This window comes from Lithobates pipiens, unplaced genomic scaffold (assembly GCF_037356315.1).
Source record: "Lithobates pipiens isolate NorthernLeopardFrog02 unplaced genomic scaffold, aLitPip1_a1.2 Scaffold_30, whole genome shotgun sequence".
NCBI lineage: Eukaryota > Metazoa > Chordata > Amphibia > Anura > Ranidae > Lithobates > Lithobates pipiens.
The window spans coordinates 103,894,998-103,920,635 of NW_027507791.1; the positions used below are offsets into that span (position 1 = coordinate 103,894,998).

The 25,638-nt window shown below is 43.1% G+C and overlaps 1 protein-coding gene across 1 annotated transcript in view; it reads right to left on the reverse strand.

The window, feature by feature from the left end:
* DCAF5 (DDB1 and CUL4 associated factor 5) overlaps window positions 1-25,638 on the reverse strand; it is a 71,550-nt gene that overhangs the window by 33,153 nt on the left and 12,759 nt on the right. The window contains exons 2-5 of the mRNA XM_077464722.1: window positions 14,430-14,573; window positions 13,139-13,175; window positions 12,911-13,050; window positions 5,670-5,799 (exon numbers count right to left, since the gene is read on the reverse strand). Coding sequence (XP_077320848.1) covers window positions 5,670-5,799; window positions 12,911-13,050; window positions 13,139-13,175; window positions 14,430-14,573 — 451 coding nt within the window. The remainder of the gene's footprint in view (window positions 1-5,669; window positions 5,800-12,910; window positions 13,051-13,138; window positions 13,176-14,429; window positions 14,574-25,638) is intronic.

Consider the following 25,638-nt stretch of genomic DNA (forward strand, 5'->3'; position numbering starts at 1 on the left):
TAAAATGAGAATGGAAATAGGTATACATATTAGCTGTACTCATGATGAATTCACTTTGCTACCAGTATTATTTATAGAGATTACATCTGTATTTTTATTTATAAAATATTTATTTAGATCATTCTCTATTATTATTATTATTGTTATTTAATCAATTATATTCCATTTGGATTATCCTATTGTTTAGAGATTTTGATTAATGAGCGCAAACAGCTTAAGCAATCTATATTTTAATTACACATCAAATAGAATATAAAATTTAAATTAGTATTAAATCGGATTAAATCAATTTAAATTTGATTAAAGTGGGAGTCCGCCGGGACTCCGCGTTTTTTTTTTTTTTTAAAAGCCAGCAGCTACAAATACTGCAGCTGCTGACTTTTAAAATAGTGACACTTACCTGTCCAGCGCGCCCGCGATGTCGGCACCCGAAGCCGATCTGTAGATCGTTTTTCGGGTGCTGCCGCCGCCATCTTGGGTATGGGAATCAGGAAATGGAGCCTTTCGGCTTCATTTCCCGGTTCCCTACTGCGCATGCGCGAGCCACGCTGCGCAATAAGGACGATCCCCGCTGCCTCTGGGATCTGTGTGTTTTCCCAGCAGGCAGCGGGGCACTTGCGGAAAGGGGAGTAATATACGCCCCTTTCCGCAGAGAGCTATCCCGGAAGTGGGTGCAGATACCTGTACTGTACAGGTATCTGCACCCCCCACCCCCCTCCCCCCTGAAAGGTGCCAATTGTGGCGCCGGAGGGGGGGGAGGGTTCCAATGAGCGGAAGGTCCACTTTAGGGTGGACCTCCGCTTTAAGATACATAATAGAATAATCAATTCAAAAATGTTATATTCGATCAAACAGAATCTATTCAAATCGAGCTAAATTAAATAACACCTAATAAAATAAAATTAAATTAAATTTGAATTGTATTGCAACAGGTTCAATCCAAAATAGATCGGATTTGCATAATTCGGTTGAGAAATATAAGCAGTGGGTAATAGAGACTTAAGCTGTTTGCTCTCAATCTAAATCTCTAAACAATAGGATAATCTAAATGGAATAGGATTGATTAAATAACAATAATAATAGAGAACATGATCTTAATAAATATTATATAAAAATACAGATAATCTCTATAATACTGGCAGCAAAGTGAATTCATCATGAGTACTGCCAATATGTATACAGTACACATCTTCTGTAGATTTTTTCTATATTAATTTCTATTTCCATTCTCATTTTATTTGACAGGCTGCCATTTAAACGGCTTCAGGCTCCCCAAATATAGGCTGTTTTTACTACCTTTGCTGTTCTTTTTTCTATGATGGTGCATCATATATGGATTGGACCCTCATGGTGTGTATATTAAAGTTCTGGGCTATTATCCAGAGAATATCAGCAAATATACGTGTCCTGCTTTCTCCCCCTACTATGAATTTGTTAAGTCTAAGAATACTACGCATATATTTTTTTTGTATCTTTATATGATATAATACATTGCTGACAGTTTGTATATTTACTTTTTGAATGATGGTCTCTAAACATTTTTTGAATGATGTACATCAATTCAATATGATATTTATACATGAACTCAGTAGTGATTACAATAAATCTTTTTAGTACCAACAGGATCTCCTGAAAAAGCCAAAGGCAAAACGCGTAGCGATCCATTGGCACTGAAATTGTAATTTTGTTTAAATGGCCTCTAGCCAGAAGGGATCTTCTAGGACTACCTTGTAAACAATCTTTTGGCCATCCATGCGATTTCTTTGTTACAGCTCCACAATTTGTTCCCTTTCATGAGACAGTGTACCTTTTTGAATATGTTCATGTTTTTCTTGTTGTATCATGTGTGTTTTTATGCGGCTTAAATAAATTATACATTTTTATCATGAGACCATTTTTTCTTTCCTATTTGAGATCTTAGTGGTAAACCTTTAAAGTCCTTTTTCCTCCTTTTCTTGTTTCTGTTCTTTGTATTTGAGATGACACGTTGAATTTCAGTTGTGGCCTGGACAAGGTGCTATCTCAATCACCCAAATAGCATGCAGAGAATCAACGATAATTTGAAAAGTACCAACCAAGTATCAGGTATGATAGTCATTTTATCAGTACATACTTCCTTTCAGGAAACGGAGGGCAAACGTCTACTGTAAATGAAACCGATGTTGCTATACACAGCGTTATGCATTTGTAAAGGTCACAAAAAACTGATGTACATACAGTACCATCTGAATATCTTTAAAGGAAAACTATTGTAGGTTTTGAGTGAGGGGCTCACAGGAGCTGATCCAGGCTGGCCATACATTGCACAAAATGTATACTGTACAAATTTTAGGAACCAGACAAAATTCACTCAGAAGGTGGCCCCGTTGTCCGCCTCCTGCCACCAATCTCTCGATTGAAAAAAATAAAAAAAGCCAGACGGAAAACTGTTGGTTGAAAAGTAGCTGCATCCAATAAGGGTAATTGTACAATACACACAGTGGGAGAATCATCCATCCACGCTGTATGAACATGAAAGTGAAGATTCCCTTTGGCAAGTAAACTGCCTCTATTCCTTTGAAAAAAAAAAAAAAAAAAAACTTAATGTGTATTATTACAGTAACCTTAACTTGTACTGCCTGATTGGATTTTCTCATTTGCATGCTAGTCTCCATATAGAAAACGAATAGGTTACTAAAGTACGAAAATTCTCATAAAACAGATTAAAAATTTGGATGCCATGTGTTGTAGTGTATTTCTATTGTATTTTCGGACGAAAACTGTATAGATTAAACGTAAATCGTACGATCTGGTATCATACGAGAACATTTTTTATGTTTGTCCTTTTGGAAAATTTTGGAGGACAGCCATGTACTAACGATCAGTTTATCGCACGATTGCTTCGAAAGCTGTATTTTTTGTACGATATTTTGCTTGTGTGTACAGGGCTATACATAAATGGCATCTTAAAACAAGCCTGTGCCACATTTTTTAACCACCCCCCTTTCCCAGTAGGATATTCTTACCACAAGAATATATGTATATGTGTCACTTCTGGGGAGGGAGGGACAAGTGACTCATTCCATGTAATAGTGCTGGGCCAATCAGAGCTGTAACACAAGTCGTCCATAGCCCTAGCTTACACTCCAGCAACCTGGAGTTTACACAGATCTTTTACTCCTCCATAAGTCTTGGTTCACACCAGTGGGATGCAGGACCCACAGCGATTCCTGTGCAGGTTCCAGCATCACATCTGAATCGCAGGCAGTTCACAATCTGTGCGAACCGCTGCGGGCGTCAATACAAAGTTAATGACATCTTCAATTCTGTTTGCAGAATGCAGTGCAAACTATGGAATTGGATCACATGGGTTTGTACACCCATGCGATCCAATTCCAGTGCAAATCAAAAAAAAAGTGTCCTGCACCATTTTGGTGCTAATGCAATGTGATTTCAGTCATACAAATTGTATGGCAGAATTTGCATTGCACAGACATCGCATGTGATCTGCACAGCAATGTGGTATGAATCAAATCCGATGTCTGGCATTGCACCAGTGTGAACCCAGCCTAAAGGAGTAATGGAGATATGGGACTACAATGATTTTTACTTTATGAAAGTCATAAATGATGGACATCATTATTAATGAATTTGTGTATGCCCAAGAAGCACTAGTTGGACATTAAGTTCTTTGAATAAGCAATTTACCATTTGTTTTGTCACCATTAAACACCACTGGAAGGGTTTCTGAAGAGGTTATGCAAGTCAGGCCACCAGGCTGATGTAAAGACGTAAGCCCTGGACTCATTGTCATTTCTAACACCTCCTAGGAAGTATTTTAAAAGATCTTCCCGCAGGAATTGAATTAAAAGAATGTAAGTTCAGACAAACTTGATTGTCATAAACGGCAGCTGATGACCTACAGCTGACCAGTGTCTTGAGATCTTGTCACAGTCCAACAGCACCACCCATTGAATGGAAATGGCAAAATCTTAAGATTGCTGAAATATTTGGAAGTGTGCGTCTACCTGGATTGGAGTAAGTGGGGGCACTTTACAAGTGTATATAACATCAGAACACAGACCCCGGTCTCTCTCACTCTGACTGCACAATGGAACAGAAGGATGTCTGTGTAATGCAACTCCATCATCACTTTTTCTGTAACTTTCTTTTTCTGTAATTGTCTCTGCTTTTTAAAGTTTTACCAGCCACTTTATATTTTGTTATATTTGATTAACAACAAACTAATTCCTGTTTTGAATAAATTTGTTTTGTTTTTTTAACGCTGGTTATTATTTAATAATCTTATTGTAAGGGATACAGGAAAGCTAGACTCCAGTATAGGCAAAAGGTGGTATTCACTTATTAGATTTGTCATCAGGCAAATAAATTAGGTAATATATTTGTCACAACTAGTGGCAGGGGAAATAAAAGGAAAGTACCGTATTTATCGGCATATAACACGCACCCCAAGTTTAGGAGGGAAGTTTAAGGAAAAAAAAAAACTTACATTAAAATGCCCATCAATGCAGCCTTATCAGTGTCCATCTGCAGACTTGTCCATCATTATAGCCTTGCCCAGTACCTTTGCAGACTTGACAGTCTCTTTGCAGCATTTGCCTGATTTAAATTTGGCGCCGATTTCCGCTGACTGTATGCGGACAGCGGACCTGAGCGAGCGGAGCCGAGATACAGAAAGCCGAGTGTACTTCAGCTAGACTTGGCTCTGCTCACAGTCAGGGGCGGGACTCTGAGAGGAGCCGAGACTAGCTGAAGTACATTAGGCTTTCTGTATGTCAGAGGCACTCGCTCCTCTCACCATCAGTGGAGGTGGGTGGGACTGCGAGAGGAGCCGAGTAAAGCCGAGTGTACTTCGGCTTTGTGTATCTAAGCTCCACTCGTCCGTTTCCTTAAAATTGGCGTATAACACGCACCCACGATTTTCCCCTGAATTTAAGGGGAAAAAAGTGCGCATTATAAGTCGATAAATACGGCATGTATAAAAGGTTGGGGAGGTCCGCACTAACGTTAACCCCTTGGCTTTGCCCTGCTCTTCATACAAATATCACTTACAAGGATCACAGTCGCAGTATGGAGAGGGTGTATGAGGATTACAAAAATCACTACTGACAATATTGGAGACAAAACAGTTCCCTTTATTGGAAAGCCTAATGTGTGTCACATGAACACTACTCTATATTTAAACTCCTTGCAGTAAATCAACAATCTACCTGCAATACTGCATGAAAGTTGCATTTTAGGCTTGGTTCATACTACAGTGCAAATCACATGCGATGTCTGTGCAATGCAATTTCAGCCATACAGATACTACGGCTGAATTTGCATTGCATTTGGGCCAAACTCGCACAGGACCCTTTTTTTGGTCCACACCAGAATCGGATCGCATGGGTGTGAACGCCCATGCGATCCGATTCCTGTCTGAACGGTCAGTTCGCACTGCGATATGCTAACTGAAATGGGGGTGTCATTAACACTGTATTGACACTTCCAGCAGTTGGCATATGGCAGTATGAACTGCCTTGCGGGTCAGGTGCGATGCGGGAATCAGCGGTGGATTCACAGTGTTCCTGTATCACACCTATGTGAACCAGAACTAGAAGTGCTGTGGGCAAAAATTGGTATATGAAACATTTGTGAACAATCACTTTGAATGTAAACCAGTATCTCACCTGTGTGGCTTCCTGATGTCCCAAAGTCCAACTCCCTCTTTAGAGTTGGCCGTGGCCAACAGCCTGGGCTCTACAGGGTTAAACATGACACTGTGGAAGGCCGATGGGTAATGCGCCAAGCAGAAAGGATCTAATGACCGAAAGAAGACAATTAGGAATCGTGCCTTTCCCAGAACACAAGTCACAATTTTAAAGGGTCAATCCACCCTAATGCTGTATTTCAGTAAATCAAATTATAATGACACAGATCACTTCCTTGGACAGAACAGACTAACCCTTTATAGCCCAACTCTTCATTTCTCACATTTCTATACATCAACTATCTTGCTTCCTAATCTATAAAGGTGGAACCTGAAGCATCCCATGTGCACAACTACGCAATTAATTCTGCCTGCTGCCAAAGAGAACTGTGGCACAAAATGCAGGTTGTATCTACCAAAATGCTTTTCCATTACAAATGCAAGTATGTCTCTTAGGCCCTGTTCACACTTGTGACAAAGTCGCATGACAGGTCGCAGCCCATAGATTTCTATAAAGTATATAAGGTGGCAGTGACTTTGAAAGGGTTTCTGCACTACTTTGATGCAACTTGAGTGCCGGTGTAAAGTCAAAGTCGTGCTCCAAAGTTGCACGTGTGTAGGATTGTGTTGAGCACATTTAAAAGACGTTTGTATAAATATAGTATCATCAAATCTAAGCCAAAAAAACTTATGAACACTTTTCTTGGGTATCTTCAATAGCAAGGTCCACCTATTCAAAAGGTACCCTAAAACACAGATTTTATGTGTAGAAAAAACACCAGGGGGGTGGGAGATGACATACAGACCTTTCCCCTCCTTCCTCCTGCAGCACCTGGCAAGGGTCAGGTCATCCTGATTCTGCTGAGATCTCATAGAAACTTGAGTAGCCCAAATCTCACCAAAGATGATCCACTACTGTGCTGCAGCATCTTCTCTCGAGATTTGGGCTATTCATTCTTAGGAATCTTGGTGGCAGGATAATAACCAGTTTTTCCCCCACCATTCTTGAGATTCTCCGTGCTGGCGCTGACCAATCAGAATTACATCCCGGAATCAGATCTGTCCCAGAAGCTCTGCAGAAAGAAGGGGAAAGTAGAGCAGGGATTTCAAATCCATGGACTGTGCAGGCATTGACAGCTCATCACACACAGGTAATTACAGCAGGGACAAGGGAGGGCGTAAGTTCACCTTTTCCATGAAAAAAACATAAAAGGTGAATTTACACCTTAAGGAAGTGGGAGGAATGCCACACTGAATAAGAGGACCTTGCCTGAACTGCAAGGTTTGCTTTAGGCATTTTCCCAAAGCCCCATCTCTAAGGTCTAAAACAGGACTTTTGGACTCACTGCAAAATCCCTTTCTTGCAGTCCATTGAGGGACAAATGAAGTCTTTCACCTTCGAGTTAGACTACCACAGAAAGAATGGACACTGGTAAACAAAAAGGTGTAGGCCAGCACAAGATAACCCCTCCTGCCACCAGCCTGCCTTGGTTTTGTAGCAGTACTGACAGCATGATCATAATCGTATAGGGGTGGGCACTGTGTTCCTAAATTGATTCCAAGAGATTGATTTAGTGAGTAAAAAAAAAAAATCCCATTTTCTTTCTCATCTATTGAGGGACGCAGACAATCTCTCACCCTCAGGATGCCCAAAAGCAGTCTAACTGAAGGATAACACAGCAAACAATCAGGCCCAATATTAACAATACAAAAACTGTGGACTGCCTGCAGCTGAAGAGCTGTCTAGAGAACCACATGCCCGAAGATGGCAACAGATGTGACTGCAATCTCTACCTGGATGGTCAAGAGACACTCACATAACCGGTAAAGTGTATATTGAGAAGGAAAGGTGAGAACCAAACCAAAAATATCATACAATTGGATGCTATTCTACCCGATTCATTCATAAAGGTAAAACAAAAACCACCACAGCCTGATCCGTAGTCAACAAGGAAGAGAAGTTCTTGGAGAGCAGGGGACAGAGAGGGAAAACAAAGTCCTGGTTGAAGGAAGATCAGGGCTGCCCTAGGTTAGAAAAGGGTGATATGCCTCAACTCTCCTGATCCTATTATAGGCTCAAAGGTCATGGGGATTCATGCATGGAAAGACTGTTAGGTCAGACAGGCATCCCTCTCTCAGAGGCAATTATTACCAGGACAAAACAGGGTAAGGTATATAGGAACGCCCCATATAAGGATAAGGAAAAAGAAACAGCAAAGTGTGCACCTGAGGTGAACCCCCGAGATAAACCTTGCTGAAGAAATACCAGAATGCTGTTGGGTATGAATAGGATGGATGTTAGCCTGTTTTTGAAATAACGCTCTGAAGTATAGCAATTAATGATTTTTTGTTGAAAATCTTCTACTGTTGTATCAGTGGGACTGCAATGGTTAATATTTTGTGCTGTTTGTTTAAATCCCCTGTTTTTGTGTGCGTTTGTCTGGCCATCTCCACCTGTAACCAATTAATGGGTTAATTTTTTTAATTAAGTGATTTATGCCCTTCATCCTTCACAAGGGCTGCTTCCCTTATATATACTTGTTTTTAATGTCATATTTTTATGCTTTTGATGAAGGCATAAGGCCGAAACGCGGCAGTATTTTTGGATGATGTTATTGCTGTAATGCACAAATAAATATTTTCTATGGAGAAGCTGTTGAGTTGCAGGCCTGTACTTTCTATGGATCTTTTGTGAGCTTAATTAGCCAGAGCACCGACTACCCTACACATCAACTATACTATATAGCAGTAGAGCTTGGGTGAGTTTCTCTTGAAACCTCGCTGAAGTATTCTACCATAACCTTGAGCATAGAAAGTGTTACAGATTTAGAGATACTTCTGGCTCCCCAAATTCAACACTGAGTCCACAGAGCAACAGTCTGGAGGCTTATTAGGTCAGCAAAGGACATTTGCCTGGGTCAATTCAGAGCAGGTAAGATTACCATAAAGACCTCCCTCTCAAGTCGGCCAAGCAGACAAAGAAGTATAAAAACTGAGAAAGGGCCTAGATTTGGTCATATAGATCAGATTGGGTCTGATCTATATGCTCAGTCCTTTGTCTCCAGGTGTAGGATTCCTATACCTAGAGATTAACCTGTTCAGCATGCAGTTGAACCAGGAAATCAGAGAACACACCTTATATTCACTACCTGCCATGCACTTGGGTGTATGGGCTACTCCCCTGTGTCCAGTTGTAACCAGTTGGGCAAGTCTAACCGCCACCTAATAATCTTATAGATACCAATACCATGCAAAACATTGGACTTACAAGCCCCACGAGGCAGGCGTTACTCTGGAAGAGAGAACAGTGACCAGACTGGAAGACAACTCTTGAGAATGAACGGACACAAGACTGAGGAAAATTTGTACATCTTGATCCAAGTCAAAGAGTGAGCTGGAGGCGAATGTTCAGTTTGTATCCCTGGATCAAAACTCTGCTCCTAGGTACCAAAAAGGGAAACTATCCAGGGGGTCCACAAATATTACCAAACACTGCCCCACTTTGGAAAGGAGGCATACGCCTTAATGTTAAGGAAGGCTTTTCTGAGGGTTTAGCAGGCTTCTTTCCCCAGATTTTGTGGGTGGTCAGAGAATCAAGTTTGGGGGAGGGGGGCTAGTATAATCTAGGATTAAAGCAATGAAAGGGAGAAAACTCAATAGGCCTTTCACCAGGCTTACACCGGGGCAGGTGGGGTGATCTTGCTTCCGTTAAAACCTCTAATAATAATGTCCCCCAAAGAGCATGCAGGTCAGGTGCTCCTTAGACCTTTACAAATGGAAATAAGTCTAGTAAGTGTTTGGAGGGTCTCAGACTCATTGGGGCATTTCCAGTCCCCATACAGGAAGACCTCAGAGAGGGAAGGCCTTTGCAGTTGCAGAGGTTATGAAAGACTTAAGACTGGAGAAAGCAAGCTGATCCTCCAGTTACAGAGTAATGTGCATCAAAACAATAGGAGCCAAAACATTTTTTAAATTCTGTAGTAATAGCAGAAGACTGCAACTCCCCAAGGATAATCTTGTCAGGTAAAGGTTGGAGAGACACTGAATCAGATTCAGAAACAGTCTTTGCTCCCAATTGCTCAGACATCACTAGGGCTCTGGGCAGATCAGCTATAGAATTTACAGGAAAGGTGCAGGAGCGCACTGAAAACCTTTGCAGTCAGCACCAGCCAAATGCTGGGTGAACTGGGCCATCAAGTATTACATGAATCCAGCAGAGACCCTGGCCAACAAGACGGGGACTCGCCCCACCTAGCTAAGACAGATGCTATAATCATCGGCAATCAGGATTTCAGGTTGAAAAAAAATCAGTACGTTCAGAAGGCACAGAACACACGTCACCAGAACCATTTGTGGAATATGAGCTGGGGTCACTCAATGCAGCCAGGACTCTCCCCTCTGTGCCTAGAAACAGACATGTTACGACCGCACGGAAGTGAAGCAACTTGGGCTGAGGCAAAGCCTCAAGTACTTACAGAACGCAGACAGCTAGTAGCAGGAAAAAGTCAAATAGCCGGAGGAGACCAAAGTAACTGAAGGCAGGCAGTAGAAACAGGATGAAGATGGACGAGCCAAGGGGTTCTTTGCAATGCAGTAAAAGCAGCAGGGAGATACTTCCTCTGTGCTTAATGGAGGGAGACGGCCTAAAGCATGCATGCAACTCCACCCAGCAAATTACATCAATGTCCATGTGATTATCCCATTCTTTACTGCGAAATCAAATAAATCAAGGCATCCTCCACCAGTGTAATAAACCGTCACCAAAAATGTATGTATGGAGGCTTGGATAGAAGCTCCCTGGCACAATGTAGGACACACAACTTTATGCAGATCAGATGCAAAACCACCCAAAGAGGTCAGATTGTTCTCACATTAAGGGTAAAGAGGACCCCCAGGGTCAGTTGACAGAATTTCCTCTGATGTCAAACTCTCTTGCACTTGTCACTCAAAAAAGCATAAAAGCAGACCCATACTCCACATAGTGTGAACCAGAGAACACAATTTTATTAAAAACTAGAAACTGCACTTACACAGAAAAAAAGGCAGATACAGCGCTCTACAATCACATTAACATGAAAGACACATTTAGATTGCGATGATGTCATGTGCATGGCCATGCCCTTACTGGTTTTGTCAAATATGATATTCTCAAAAGACCTCAAAGGACAAGAAGAGTCCTTTGAGAATGTCATATTTGACAGACTGGTCAGGGTGGGGCCACGCACATGACGTCATCGCGATCTGGATGTGTCCATGTTGATGGGATTATACAGCGCTGTATCTGCCTTTTTTTCTGTGTAGGTGCAGTTTCTAGTTTTTAATAAAATGATGGTATGTAGTTCACATTATGTGGAGCATGGATCTCATTTGATGCTTTTTTTGAGTTGTAAGTGCAAGAGAGTTTGGCATTAGATGAAGTCCTGTCAACCAGACCTAGGGGGTTGACTTTAGCCTTAATGTGAGAACAATCTGATATTAGAGCTGCAGGATTCTGGCCAAAATGAGAATCACGATTTTTTTGGTTAGAATAAAAAGATTACGATTCTCGCAACATAATTTTTTTTTTTCAAGGAGAAAGAGGGTATTTTGGAGCTACTATCAGGACCTGATAGAAGGAGTAATGGAGTGATCTCCATAGAGCTGTCAGTGGCCATGTGGGGGTATGGAGCCGCCAGTGACAGAGGCCCTGTACATACACCATAGCAGACAAAGGTTGTGTATAATATGTGCACAGAGGAGGCCCAGCTCCTCTAGGCCTGCTCCTCCCCCTGTGCTCCTCGGGCACTCGGCTGTCTCTGCCCTCTGTAATTCGGTTCCGTTTTAATGGGTGCCAGAGTTTACTGCAGTCTGCATTCCGCCACTTCATTCTCCCGACGTCCTCCTCCTCCCGCCGCCACCCGAGGCCTTCCCCATCCTACGAGACAGCGCTCACACCAGGGGCTGTCCACCCGGAAAGCATTTCCGCACACGTTGTGACCGACAGTCTGGGGGGCCAATCCAGGGTCGGCTCACATTATGTGGCAAAGAGGTTAGCCAACCCACTTCAAGGGCAAGCTGCCAATAATGACGCAGGGAGTTCTCCCTGAGCTTTGGTGGCCTTGGAAAGAAAAGCTGAGTGACGTCAGACATTTCATGGTGGCTCTGACGGCTTCTCCTCCCCTCCGCAACAGGGAAACAGGAAACATCCCGGGGACACCATTGATCAGTGCACTGTGCGCGCTTTTAACATAAGCACATTACAGCAAATTGCTTGATGGGTCAGAATCTGCAAAATCCGGTGTTGCGATCGTGGTGGGCGGAGAATCGTGATAACGATTCTCCGTGATTAATCGTGCAGCTCTATCTGATATCTTTTTTTTCATCTGATCTACTATGAAGTGGTGTGGCCTACAGTGTGCCAGGAAGCTTCTAGCCATGCAAAAAAGCCGCCATACATTTATTTTTGGTGATAGTTTATTACACTGGTGGAGGATGCACTGATTTATTTGATTTCTCAGTGAAAAATTGCATAAATCACATGGACTTTGAGATACAAGTGGACATTTTTTCCACTTATGTTTTGTATTTTTTTTTTAAATGTTAAATAGCTTCTTTGGTATTTCACCAATCTTTACACTATAATTACTTTTTTTAGTATAGCACAGTGAGTGCTATTTACTAAAGCTGGAGAGTGCAAAATCTGGTGCAACTTTGCATAGAATCAATCAGCTTTGAGGTTTTATTGCCAAAGCCTAATTGAACAAGCTGAAATTAGAAGCCGATTGGCTACCATGCACAGCTGCACCAGATTCTGAGTGCTGTACATCTGCGCGATTTGCACTGCCGATTTCATTGCGGCTTACGACTTCAATTACCAGATGCCTATGCAAGTTACAATGAAATCAGTAAAAAGTAGCGCAGGAACCTTTCTCATAATTGCTGCGACATGAGTCTTGGTGATATGATCGGTTCCATTGCCCGCAATGGGGTGTGACTTGTCATGTGATTTGGAACTGTCAACTGACGAGTGTGACTGCAGCTGGTTTTCACAACTATATTTCTTTGCTTTATTTGACCACTTGCGTGGACTAAAATCTCTGTGGGTTTTTTTTTTTTTTTTATGACATCAATGCTTAGCCCCTCAAAGCTCCTTTGACTGTACTTTTCCTGTGGGTTACAGCCAACAACTTATGTTGGGTGGAATTTTATTTTTAGCCAAATTCATGAAGTGAAACTTCTCACCTGATTGGGGAGACTCCCGAATGTCCCATATCAATACTCTGCCATCATCCGATGAACTAGCAAACACGTTATCATTCACAGGACTGACAGACAGACCGTATACTGCCTCTTCATGAGCGAACACATCCAATGTCTCACCACTACAGGGAGATAAGAAAATATTGTAGATCAAAATAAAGTGTTGTATATAAATTCAGGATCACAGATACTGACATTATTAGTACATACGTTTCAACGTCATGGAGGATCACTTGTTCATCATTCCCTATAAGGCAAGTAAAGACGGCTTAAACCAGGCTGCAAGTAAATTACCTATCCATAAATAGTGGTCAACAATTTCTAATTATTATCCAAGTATCTGAAGAACACTCTCCTCATCTTGAACGGCTCTCCTCCCTTGTCAATCCCAGGAAACAAAACCCTCCTAAAGTGGTAGTAAAGTTTGTTCAAAAAAGTTCAGCCTACAAGGCAAGGTCATAATGTGCTAGTATGCATTGTATACAAGTGCATTACTAGAGACTGGACTTAAAATGAAGCCATCCAGCAGCACACTGTCAGCACTGACAGGGCTTCAATCTTCACATGGTCTTCCTTCGGGTTCATGGACTCCAGTTGTCTGACTGGCTGAGCCACGATGATGTCACTCCTGCACGCGAGTCACGGCTTACGGCACAGATCTCTGAAGGAATGGCACGGTGTGTCATTTAGTACAGAGTGCATGCGCCGGTGAGGTCACCGGCTTCTGCTTCGTGGAATATCTCCTAAACGGTGCACGTTTAGGAAATATTCATTTTACCTATAGCTAAACTTTATTATAAGCTTACCTGTTGGTAAAAGTACCACAAATGACTTTACTACCACTTTAAGCATGATACACGTGCTAGTAAAAACAACTCTTTAAAAATGCCCAAATATGCTTTATAATAGTTGTCCGATTTATAACCTGGCCCCCCTACACCAACAGAAATCTTCAACTACAGCACTTTGCTGCTGTAAGGACCTCTGCTATATATGTGTGAGAGCAGAGGGTTTTCTGCAGCTGTCTGACAAGCACCACTACAGAGTCAGGCCAGCTCTCCAATCAGCAGGGAGTGTGGGCATTGCTAATTGGACAGCTTTAGCTCTGATAAAGTGAGGGGTAAATCAAACTGCTGCAGAGGGACCGCTGCTCTAATATAGACAGCAGCAGTCCTTCTCTGCAGCATAATATGCTTGTATTCGAGAGGTTCTGCCGCTGTGAGCTAACTGTAAGACATTACAATATCAGAGCTTTATCTAACCTCAGTTTTAATACATGCTTTTTGATTAAACTGCAATTCGGTTTTCATTTTCCCTGACAGCATAATTTGTGTGAAGCTATAAAACTGCACCTACAGGCCAATGAAAATAAAATAAATCTGAAGCAATATATTTGATGCTATTTCTTTATATACAACTTGTCTTTTATGGAAGCAGATAAGCTAAAGGAATGTGACCTGGCTGTACCGTACCAGTTTTTAGAAAGGGTTTTGGTACTTACCTCCAGAGAACACTCTGGTATTGCCACTGTTGAAAGCAAGGCAGAAGATATTTGAATGGTGCTCTCCTTTCAGCTGTATGGGCTTGGCTGTAGAGTGAATGGCTTTCTCCATATGCCATAGTAAGACTCGACGGTCATCTCCTCCTGTAACAGGGCAAAAAAAAAAAATATTTTTATAACATTACCATAGGAGTTTAAAAATAAGCTTGAAGAGAAAATAGGGGGTTCCTGTAGTAGTAGGATGTTTACGTTATATAGAAAAGCTGAACTCCAGGCAGATAAATAAGATACAAATGCTACTTTGAATTGATTAATACAGGGGTCTCCAAACTTTCTAAGCAAAGGGCCGGATTACTGTCCTTCAGACACTGGGGGGGGGGGGGGGGGGCGGACTGTGGCCATTGGGAGTAGAAAATGCCCCAGCCTCAGTGGGGGAAAATAATGCCCCATCGTTTGATGCAGTGGGAGTAATTGTGCCCCATTATTGGTGTCAGTGGGTAGAACTGTAGCCCATCATTGATGTTATTAGGCTCCATTGCAGGCGTCGTTGGGAGGACTTGTGCCCCATCATTGGTGTCATCGGGAAGAATTATACCCATTCATAGGTATTAGTTGGGGGGAATTAAGCCCCACTGTTGGTATCAGTGGATAAAATAGTGCCTCAAAGGCCGGATAAAAGCATGCAAAGGGCCACATCTGGCCCCCGGGCCGCAGTTTGGGGACCACTGCATTAATACATCCTCAAGCATGTTTTTTTTTGTTTTCTTTTTACTGCAAGCAATACCTGAATTTGCCTTGGTATCAACTTTTTGCAGTCTCAATACAGCAGAGCTCAGACTGGGAAAGGGAGAAGCAGATGAGCCAATCAGTTGTGCTGCAGTGCAAGAAGCACAGTGACAGAGAGATTGTCAGTGTGTTACTTCTCCCTTTACTGTCCAGGTCACATGATGGGGGTGATGAGGAGACCTATGTTACCTAATTGCAGCAGGAAAAAATAAATAAAAATCAGGTGTTCTGCTCTGCCAAATAGGGCTGTGTGGAGTTCACCTTTAAACCATGCAGCCACTCATTATTTTTTTAGACCGTCAGTTAGGCTGGGTTCACACTTAAGCGAATTCGATGCAAGTTATCCCGCATCCAATTCGCATGACAGAGTGTGGTCGGCTCTCAGTGGACCGGGTTCAAAAATTCGGACCTAAAAACGGTGAACGGGGGCGCACCGGACCCCCTGCTGTGCCCCGCATCGCACACAGAGTGTGAACCCAGCCTGAAAGAATTAGATAAGTTTGGTTTTTAGTAAACTAATGGGCTACACCTTATTAAACTATCTCAAACAATAGATAGCAGAAAAACTTTAAAGGAACAGGCGATTAATTAACCACTTGCTTACTGGGCACTTAAACCCCCCTCCTGCCCAGACCAATTTTCAGCTTTCAGCGCTGATGCACTTTGAATGACAATTGCGCGGGCATACAACACTGTACCCAAATGACATTTTTAGCATTTTTTTCCCCACAAATAGAGCTTTCTTATGGTGGTATTTAATTACAGCTCGGAGTTTTATTTTTTGCTAAACAAACAAAAAAAGATGCAAAAAAAAAAAATATCATGTTTAATAGTTTGTTATAAAATTTTGCAAACAGGTAATTTTTCTCCTTCATTGAAGTGCGCTGATGAGGCGGCACTGGTGGGCACTGATAGGCTGCACTGGTGGGCACTGATAGGCATAGTTAAGGTGGCACTAATAGGCACAGATAAGGTGGCACCGATAGGCACAGATAAGGCGGCACTGATGGGCAAAGATAAGGTGGCACGGATGGGTAGCACTAAGGGGCACTGATAGGTACCACTGAGAGATGGGACTGATGGGCACTGATAGGTGGCACTGATGGGCACTGGTAGATGACACTGATGGGCACGGATATGTGCCACTGGGGTGCAGCACCGTTGTTGAGGCAGATTGTGGGCACTGATGGGTGGCACTGTGGGCACTGATGGGGGGCACTTTTTTATTTTATTTCTGAGGTGGCACTGGCAGGGGGCAGGTGGGCACTGGTAAGCTGCCCGTGATCGGGACTGATGTCCCGATCCTACGGCCGCCGGTGATCAGCGCGAGGAGGAAAAATAGCCGATTACCGGCTCTGTTGTATCACATGATCAGCTGTCATTGGCTGACAGCTGATCACGTGGTAAGGGGTCGGGATCGACTCCTTGCTCTGATCCATGATCAGGCGAGTCTCATAGACTCGCTGATCACAGAGTGCGCCACGCGCGCCCCTCTATTGACGTCGTCCCGGCAAAGGAGGTCCGTGCTGTAGCCGTCATTTGGCTATAGCGCGGATCCCTAGTGGTTAATTTACCTGTTTTTGTATACACTTTATAAAATATGATATTGCTAGTAGTATTTCATATCTCTTTTAAAACTGCCCATAGAGTCTGGAGGACAGTTGGACTGATCGGACCAACCTCTGGGTAACCCATTACCTTGCAAACTTGGCTGATCTGGCCATAGATGGATAGAAATTCAGCTGGTTCAGAAGGGACTGGTCAAATTTGGATGGCCATTCCTGTTTGAGAGGAGTCGACTTAGTCGACTTAGTGATCAACTTCTCTCAAAAGGGACTGTTGGAAGATGAGCGCCAATCCTATTGTCAGAAAACAATAGAGCAGCAGGGAGAATTCCTTCATCCACCTTGGGTGTGTGGCTGGGGGGAGAATACGTTTTTTTTTCATCAGCCCAAATCAATTTTGGCTGACTCAAGTTTAACCTGGCTGAAGTTTGTACCGGGAAAAAAAAAAAGTAGGGTTGTCCTGTCTACTTTTTTAAGACCGAGTAAAAGTACCAATACTTTTTTTCAAGTACTCGCTGATGACAATTACCAATACTTTTTTTTATGTCATGTGACAGTTTGACTAATGGGCACTAATAGATGGCACTAACTGATGGGCACTTGTAGATGGCACTGATAGGTAGCACTGACAAGTGGCTGGCACTGATAGGTGGCACTTCTGGACACTGATAGATGGGCACTGATAAATGACACTGATAGATGGCACTGACTGATAGATGTCACTGATAGGCACTGAAATGCAGCACTGATTGTCAATTGCATAATAATTGACATGAATGATGAGAGGAAGGATTTTGCAATGCTATGTGGCATATAGCATTGCAAAATTCTTCCTTGCCTCTCATCATTCATGTCATTTAACAGCTAGTAAGTATGCTGCGATGCCCATATTGGTACACCCTGCACTTGGCTGTAGTAAGCCAGCAGCGGACATCTTGTTACACCTAGCCTGAACTATATTGGCTGGGTGTAACTGCTGGCTTACTGCAGCTGAGTGCAGGGTGTACCAAGATGGGCGTCGTGATGTTTACCCTCCAATGGGGGCATTGAACATCACTTCCTGTACCGAATGCGACGGCTCCGGTCACCGCTTTGGATGGAATATGCGGCGGTGCCTGGCACCCCTGCCCCAGCCAGCATACCCCCTCTTCCACTGCTGCCAGACCGATCTCTGACCGCTGACTTGCGGTTCCAAGTATCGGATCTGGCATCGGGAGCATTTGTGCGAGTACAAGTACTCGCACAAATGCTCGGTATCAGTCCCGATAACAATACTAGTATCGGTACGACCCTAAAAAAAATTGTCAGCCGAACAGTAATTGCGTCCTATAAGATGCAGTCACTGTTTGGGTATTTAGACTTCTGCAGGTATTACAGCTCCTCGAATATAACAGTTGGCAGTATAAATTCCTCTATTAGATTTCACTCGATCAGCCTTTTGGCTGAACAAGAGGAATCTATGCATGTACGGCTAGCTAAAGATGGTTTCAATGGAGCATCAAGGAACACCAAATAGCGGTCCACCAACACAAGCTGTCAGAGTTGGACAGCAGTGATACGGAGAATGAGGTTTGAAGTTTTTTATATGTTTATAGAATTCCAATACATCTTCCAAGATTCCTTTTTTAATCCGTGAATAAATATATCTTTAGTGCTCTGTGGAATTTCAGTATTGCCAATTCAAAAACAAAGTAAATTTTAGTTTATGAAAGAAACATTGGGGTTGATTTACTAAACGCAAAGAGACTGTGCACTTTGCAAAGTGCAGTTGCTCCAGAGATTAGTAAATAAGGTGAAGCCTCTCTTTGTAAAGAATACCCAATTACGTGCAAGGAAAAAAAAAAACATAATTTTAGCTTGCATGTGATTGGATGATGGAAGTCGGCAGAGCTTCTGCTCATTTACTAAGCTCTGAAGCAACTGCACTTTGTAAAGTGTACAGTCTATTTGCCTTTAGAAAATCAACCCCATTGTCACACACTAGTAGATTTTTGAATGAACGTTTGTATGAACATTCATGTGAAAATTCTCAGTAAATTCAGTGACTTGGTGAATGTTATTCAAAAGTACTTAAAAAATAATAGTTTGCCTTTATTATTTGATTATGAAAGTAAGAGTCCATTCACACAGGGGCAACTTTGGATCCGTCTTGAAGTCGCCCAACATGATAAAATCAATGTAAGTGAATGAGAGCCATCTTAATGTACACTACTGAAGTCGCTCCGACTTCAGAAAAGGTTCCTGTACTACTTCCATCCGACTTCTAGGCAACTTGATTTCAATGGAAGTTGCCTCCAAGTCCCGTCTTAAAGAGGAAGTAAACCCTTACAAACCACTTTGACCTACAGGTAAGCCTAGATTAAGGCTTACCTGTAGGTCCAAGAAATATCTCCTAAACCTATACGGTTTAGGAGATATTTGCCCGAAAACAGGCACCGCTGTCTATGGCGCATGCGCCGTAGACAGCGGCGCGCAGGCGCACTAAACGCGGCAGTTCCAAGAATGGAGCTGCCGCATTTGTCGACTCCCGTGCGCATGCGCGGGAGTGACGTCATCGCGGCTTTGCCGAATGACAGCGGCGGAGCTGCGAGACGCCACTCCCGTGCGCATGCGCGGGAGTGACGTCATCGCGGCTTCGCCGCTGTCATTCGGCGGAGCTGCGAGACGCCACAAGCAAGATGGATGCGGCGGACTACAGGGGACAGCGGCGACTTCGCTGGCTCCTGTGTCAGGTAAGTGACACATAATGGGCTACTATGCGATGCATAGTAGTCCATTATGCTTTACCTTTGCAGGGAAAAAAAGAGGAAGTAAACTCATCAGGGTTTACTTCCTCTTTAACTGAAGCAACTTTCCAGGAAGTAAAAATAGTTTTCTAGGCAAACCCCTCCCCCCCACAGTTGCCCCATGTCGCGCTGTGATTCATACTCAAGTCGTGTCCAAGTTGCCTCCCAAAGTCTCGCTGGAAGTCGTGTTGCCCCCCTGTGTGAATGGACTCTTAAGGACTTTACTGAGAGAAAACCATATGCACTGTTATAAATATTTGTTCAAGAAAGAGTTTCCATCCTGCTCCTTCAAATTTGCTCGTCACTCATCAAAAAAAAAAAAAAATGAACACTGATTAGACCTCACTAATTGTTAGACATTTATCATATGTTCCTAAAACAAAGAATTTGAAATGAAATGCTATTCTGTATGGCCAGGCTTACCTACACTTCCTTGTAGCCTGTGACACCCCCTGGCACTTCCCGGTATGGAGGAGCATGTGACCTGCCCCCCTGTAATGGAGCCTGGTCCTAGCAGCCATTCACTATGCCTGAGCACTATCATGTGACTGAATGAGTGATGTCAGTGCTCCCCTGAGTCCCTAACACAGCTAACCACAACACCGGATGCAGAGTAAAAGGAGCTATGAAGGATAGTAGGTAAGTATCGTATATGAGGATGCTCATCTTATCCTGTATGGGCCAGGTGACAGCGAGTGTCTTTTCCGTTTTTTCTGCACCAATACTGTCATTTTCGGTCAGTTTCCACACCAGAAACTGACTGCATGGTTTGAACTAGAGCCATTGGAATACATGGAAAACCCTGTGCCTGCATTTTTAGCCCAGAAAAATAGGGAACGAAACTGAACGGAACTGCGTCTGGCGTGAACTGGCCCTAAATGTTTTTGTTTCTATATTCCTATACATAAGGTATACCTATACAAAAAAAAAAAATTCTAATTGTGTTTTGGTTTGTAGTTACAATATACTGTGTGCATACTGTAGGACACAGGTGTTCAACCTGTGGCCCTCCAGCTGTTGTGGAACTACAATTCCCATCATGCCTCTGTGAGTCATGCTTGTAACTGCCAGCCTCATTGGACTTGTAGTTCTGTAACAACTGGAGGGCCATAGGTTGAGCACCCATGCTGTAAGAGATAAGCAGAGTTGTTTATTTTTAGTGGAAGAGAAGATCTAAAAGGAGGTCCAGAGAAAAGACGAAAGGGGAAGACTTACATGTTCCTGCCTACTTTTACTTCCCAGACTCAGACTGACATGACGACTGTAGCTAAAATGGACACAGTATAGTTTAGATTTGCTTCCTCTTTTTCCACCTTAGTGACACCACTAACCCAAATAAGCCATATGAGTAAATAGAAGAGTGGCCTCATACTGAATGTACTACTGTACCCAGAGATAGAAGGCTCGAGATAACGTTAGAACAACATTTGTCAGCAAACAGTATAGTGGGGAATGGACCTACATTATCCATTCATGACACAATCCATCAGACAGACTCAAGATACATAGAAAGAAATGTGAAAAACTGCGCTAAGGTAAAAGAAAAAGTGTAAATTATATGTATTCTAAGGTGATACCTGTGGGAATGATCGTTTAGCTGCGGCTTTACTGTGTCACATAAATACAGAAAAAAATGAAAGAGATATACTACTAAGCCGCGCTTAACTTATGCAGACAACTGATTGTGCACAAAAATAAAAATTGAAAACACAATATAATAACCAGATATAAATTAGTGAACATGTGTGCATAGTGTAAAGCACATATAGAAAACTTGAAACATAAAAATTTACCCTTACAATATAAATTTCCGTTATGTGGGCCTCCATCGGCATAAAAGAAAATAAGACAAAAACACCCAGTATTTAAAAAGTGAGTCCGTATGCATGAACCACAAAAACAATTATTATAAAGTGTGAAGATGAAGTCTTTCCAAAACTAAACCGCAATATTCATGGAAAAACAGCCACTTAGTCCAATGAAAAGGTAAGTGTTCAGTCCGCCACCAACATGTGATAAAATATGCCGCTTACCAGAAAAACATGACCCCCCCACTACAGAGGGTCACACGAGACTTGTAGGAATGACTTCCGGCCAAAGGGGGGATCCTCAATTTCTTCCTAGTTCCACTACTCCTGTGGGGTTTGGGAAGAAGGCCTGTTCCCAAGCGTATTCCTCAAAGGCCCAAAGAAGGACTCAAAAGAAGGGACATCGGAACCATAAAGGGAAGATAAAGCTCCAAATAGTGTAAAACCCTTTATTTCTCAAAATAAAAAAAAGTAAAAATGCACTTACAAATGTATAGAAGAAAATAAGCCTTAAGTCCGTTGCGCCGGCCGGACGCACACAGACAGACCCGTTCTCCTGGGAACCGTCACAAACACGAGGCGATGTATAGCGTACCACTCAGCCCTACGCGTTTCGCAACAAAATTGCGTCATCCAGGGGCACGAGAGACTCAAGATACATAGCTGTTGGTAAGATTTGTTGACCTGACAAAGTGACACCACCCATAAAGCGTCACTTTGACCATTCTGGGTATCATTAAAACCCACCCCAATGTACACTTAGCTTGATTTAAAGTGCAAGTTCACATTTTCACTAAAAATAAAAAGATAAACCCTACACCAGGGCTCAAAATTTCAAGTCCTGAGCTACTGGCCAGCCCTTAAGAATTACTTTCCACCAGTTGCCCATCAATGCTACTTTACCTGTGCCAACAATGCAGCCTCACCTGTGCAAGGGAAGAGAGAGAGAGCGAGAGCGAGAGCAAGAGCGAGAGCGAGCGAGAGAGAGAGAGAGAGAGCGAGCGAGCGAGCGAGCGAGAGAGCGAGAGAGCGCGCTGTATGTGACTGCACGTGGGTGGAACACTCGGCAATTCAAATGAAAGCTGTTACAGCGATGTTCCCCGCTCTGTGGTGATCCGGCCCGGCTCTCTCTTCCCCTTGGCAATCGCTGGGAGAATGGCTTCCATTCCACCCCACCTGCCGACAGTGCTTGCCCCCCCCCCCCTTCCGAGGCAGCCTGACTTTCGCCAGCAATCATTTTCCATTCGCACTCAAATTTTGAGGGCTGTTCTACACCCTCCCCCTGATTCCCCCCCCCCCCCCTTCCCTGCTGCACGTACCTCTATAGATCATTAGCTGTCAGCCAGTACAGTGGTTCACGGATTGGAAAGTCATAGTTTTTTCTGTGATGGATCACTTCTGATTGGTCAGGTGTTGGCGTGTGGCTGCTCTGACCAATCAGAATTGCTCTCATTTGTATCAGTATCTCCAGCAACAGAAGGGGGAAGATCAGCGTAGCTTTTAAATCCATGGACTGCTGCACCAGCTGCGTGAGTAGTCATGGGGGTAAGTGCAACAGGGACCGAGGAGGAGTGGTGGTGAGGGTGCAGCGTGTTGGTTTACTTTTACATTTTTTTTGGAAGGGGTAAACTTATGCTTTAAAGCTTAAGCATATAAATATATTTGAGATCCTAGAAGTGGCCAAAGATTCCCTTTAAAAACCCTATTGCTTACATTGTTCTTTTGAAATCCAAATTCCCACAGGTAACCTGTTCACTCCAGTGCAATTTGTTGTGTGACACCTGCCTTTACACGCCCATGAACTTTAATGGCATCCCAGTCTTAGTCCATAGGGATCAATATTGAGTTGGTCCACCCTTTGCAGCTATAACAGCTTCAACTCATCTGGGAAGGCTGTCCACAAGGTTTAGAAGTGTGTCTATGGGAATGTTTGACTATACTTTTAGAAGCGCATTTGTGAGGTCAGGCACTGATGTTGGACAAGAAGGCCTGGCTTGCAGTCTCAGCACTAATTTATCCCAAAGGTGTTCTATTGCTTTGATGTTGGTGTTCTGTGCAGGCCAGTCAAGTTCATCCACCCCAAACTCACTCATTCATGTCTTTATGGACATTGCTTTGGGCACTGGTCCAAATCATTTGGTGGAAGGGGATTATGGAGCAGGGTTTTTTTTTCAGGGGGCTTGGCCCCTTAATTCCAGTGAAGGGAACTCAGCATAACAAAACATTTTGAACAATTTCATGCTCCCAACTTTGTGGGAACAGTTTGGGGATGGCCCCTTCCTGTTCCAACATGACTGTGCACCAGTGCACAAACAAGGTCCATAAAGACATGGATGAGCGAGTTTGGGGTGGAGGAACTTGACTGGCCTGCACAACCCAATAGAACACCTTTGGGATGATTTAGTGCAGAGACTTTGAGCCAAACCTTCTCGTCCACATCAGTGTCTAACCTCAAAAAATGCGCTTCTGGAAGAATGGTCAAACATTCCTATAGACACACTCCTAAACCTTGTGAACAGCCTTCTCAGAAGAGTTGAAGCTGATAGAGCTGCAAAGGGTGGGCCAACACAATATTGAACCCTACGGACTAAGACTGGGATGCCATTAATGTGCATGTAAAGGCAGGAGTTCCAATACATTTGGTAATATAGTGTACATAATGCTATAGTGCTTGGCCACCATGCCAGGGCAGGCGCAAACTGAGCAAAGCGAACAGATGCTTGCGGTTGATAGACAAGCAGAATGGTGCAATGACAGTCCAGGTACAAGGCAGGCAAGGTTAAGAATAGTCGGGGTCAATCCATAGTCAAAAGGCAGGAAGAGTTCAGAGAATAGTCTGATATCCAACCCAAGGTCGTCAATGAGGGAATGCAATCTAGCAAAGCGGGGCAGAGAAACAGGGAGTGCAGAAAATGCCAAGGTTTCAAGTGACTTGTGCCTAAAGTCGCCTAAATTGCTACATAGGCACGACTCACTTGAAACCTTGCCATTTTCTGCACTACCAAAGACTGAACTTAAAATCTACTATCAACCAGTAATATAAATTTATATAGATATATATATATATACACATATATATACACACACACACACACACACACACACATATACATATATATATACACATATACACACACACACCTTTTTCATGGAAAGACTCCTTTCAATAGAATGTGTTAATGCACTTATTCACGCGGACGGACCGTTCAGATCCACCTGTCAGTTTTTAATTAGGACCTGAATGGACGCTCCATGCGTTTTAAGCACAGAGTGAGAACACCAGTTATGATATTTATTTTATTTGAGATTAACCACACCATCTAACTCTCACTTCTTATTCTTAAAAGAGTCATTCACTGTGGAGGATTACCCTTCAGGTGACGGTAGTGTCTTTTTACCTATTTGCTGCACATTTCACCTGGGAAGAGTGACCCATTGCGGAGGAGCACTCTTCAGGTGACGGGCAGCGCCACCCACCCCTATATTCATATAATTTAGACAATACAAAAAGGTATTTAGTAAGAGGCATGGTGAGTTTTTTTAAGTTGTAATTTTTTTCCCACAATTCTTTGCAAAATTAAGGATTTGTTTTTTCACAAAATCGTCAGAACAACAAATTATTTCTCACACACAGCATATGCATACTTGCAACTACACCCCAAAATACATTCTGCTACTTCTCCTATGTATAGCGATACAACGTGAGAGACTTTTACACAGCGTGGCCACATACAGAGGCCCAACATGCAGGGAGCACCATCAGGTGTTCTAGGGACATACATTTCAAATCTAATTTGACTACCTATTACACTTTTGTGAGACACTGTAGTGACACTGATGGGCACTGTTGTGGCATGGATGAGCACTGTAGTGGCATGGATGTGGCACGGATGAGCCATGGAAGAGTATGAATAAGGATGAATGGATGAGCCATGGATGGGCACAGATCAGCACTGTGGGAACTTCAGATCCAGCCCACAAATGCCGCAGCACCACCTACCTTCTCTCCTCACAGTGCAAGGCGAGGAGCTAAACCGGGCATGCTCTGGTTTGTTGACAACTGATCGCGCCATCATTGGACGGAATGATCATTGGATGGAGTGATCATGGGCCCTTTACCCTGATCCATGACACGTCGGGTCTGCGAGACCCGCTGGTCACAGACATTCCCCAGGTACGCCCGGAGCACTACACAACAGTAGTACGCCTTTCATCCTACTTTGCGACATCAGTCCGACATTGGTCCTACATCCATCCAACTTTC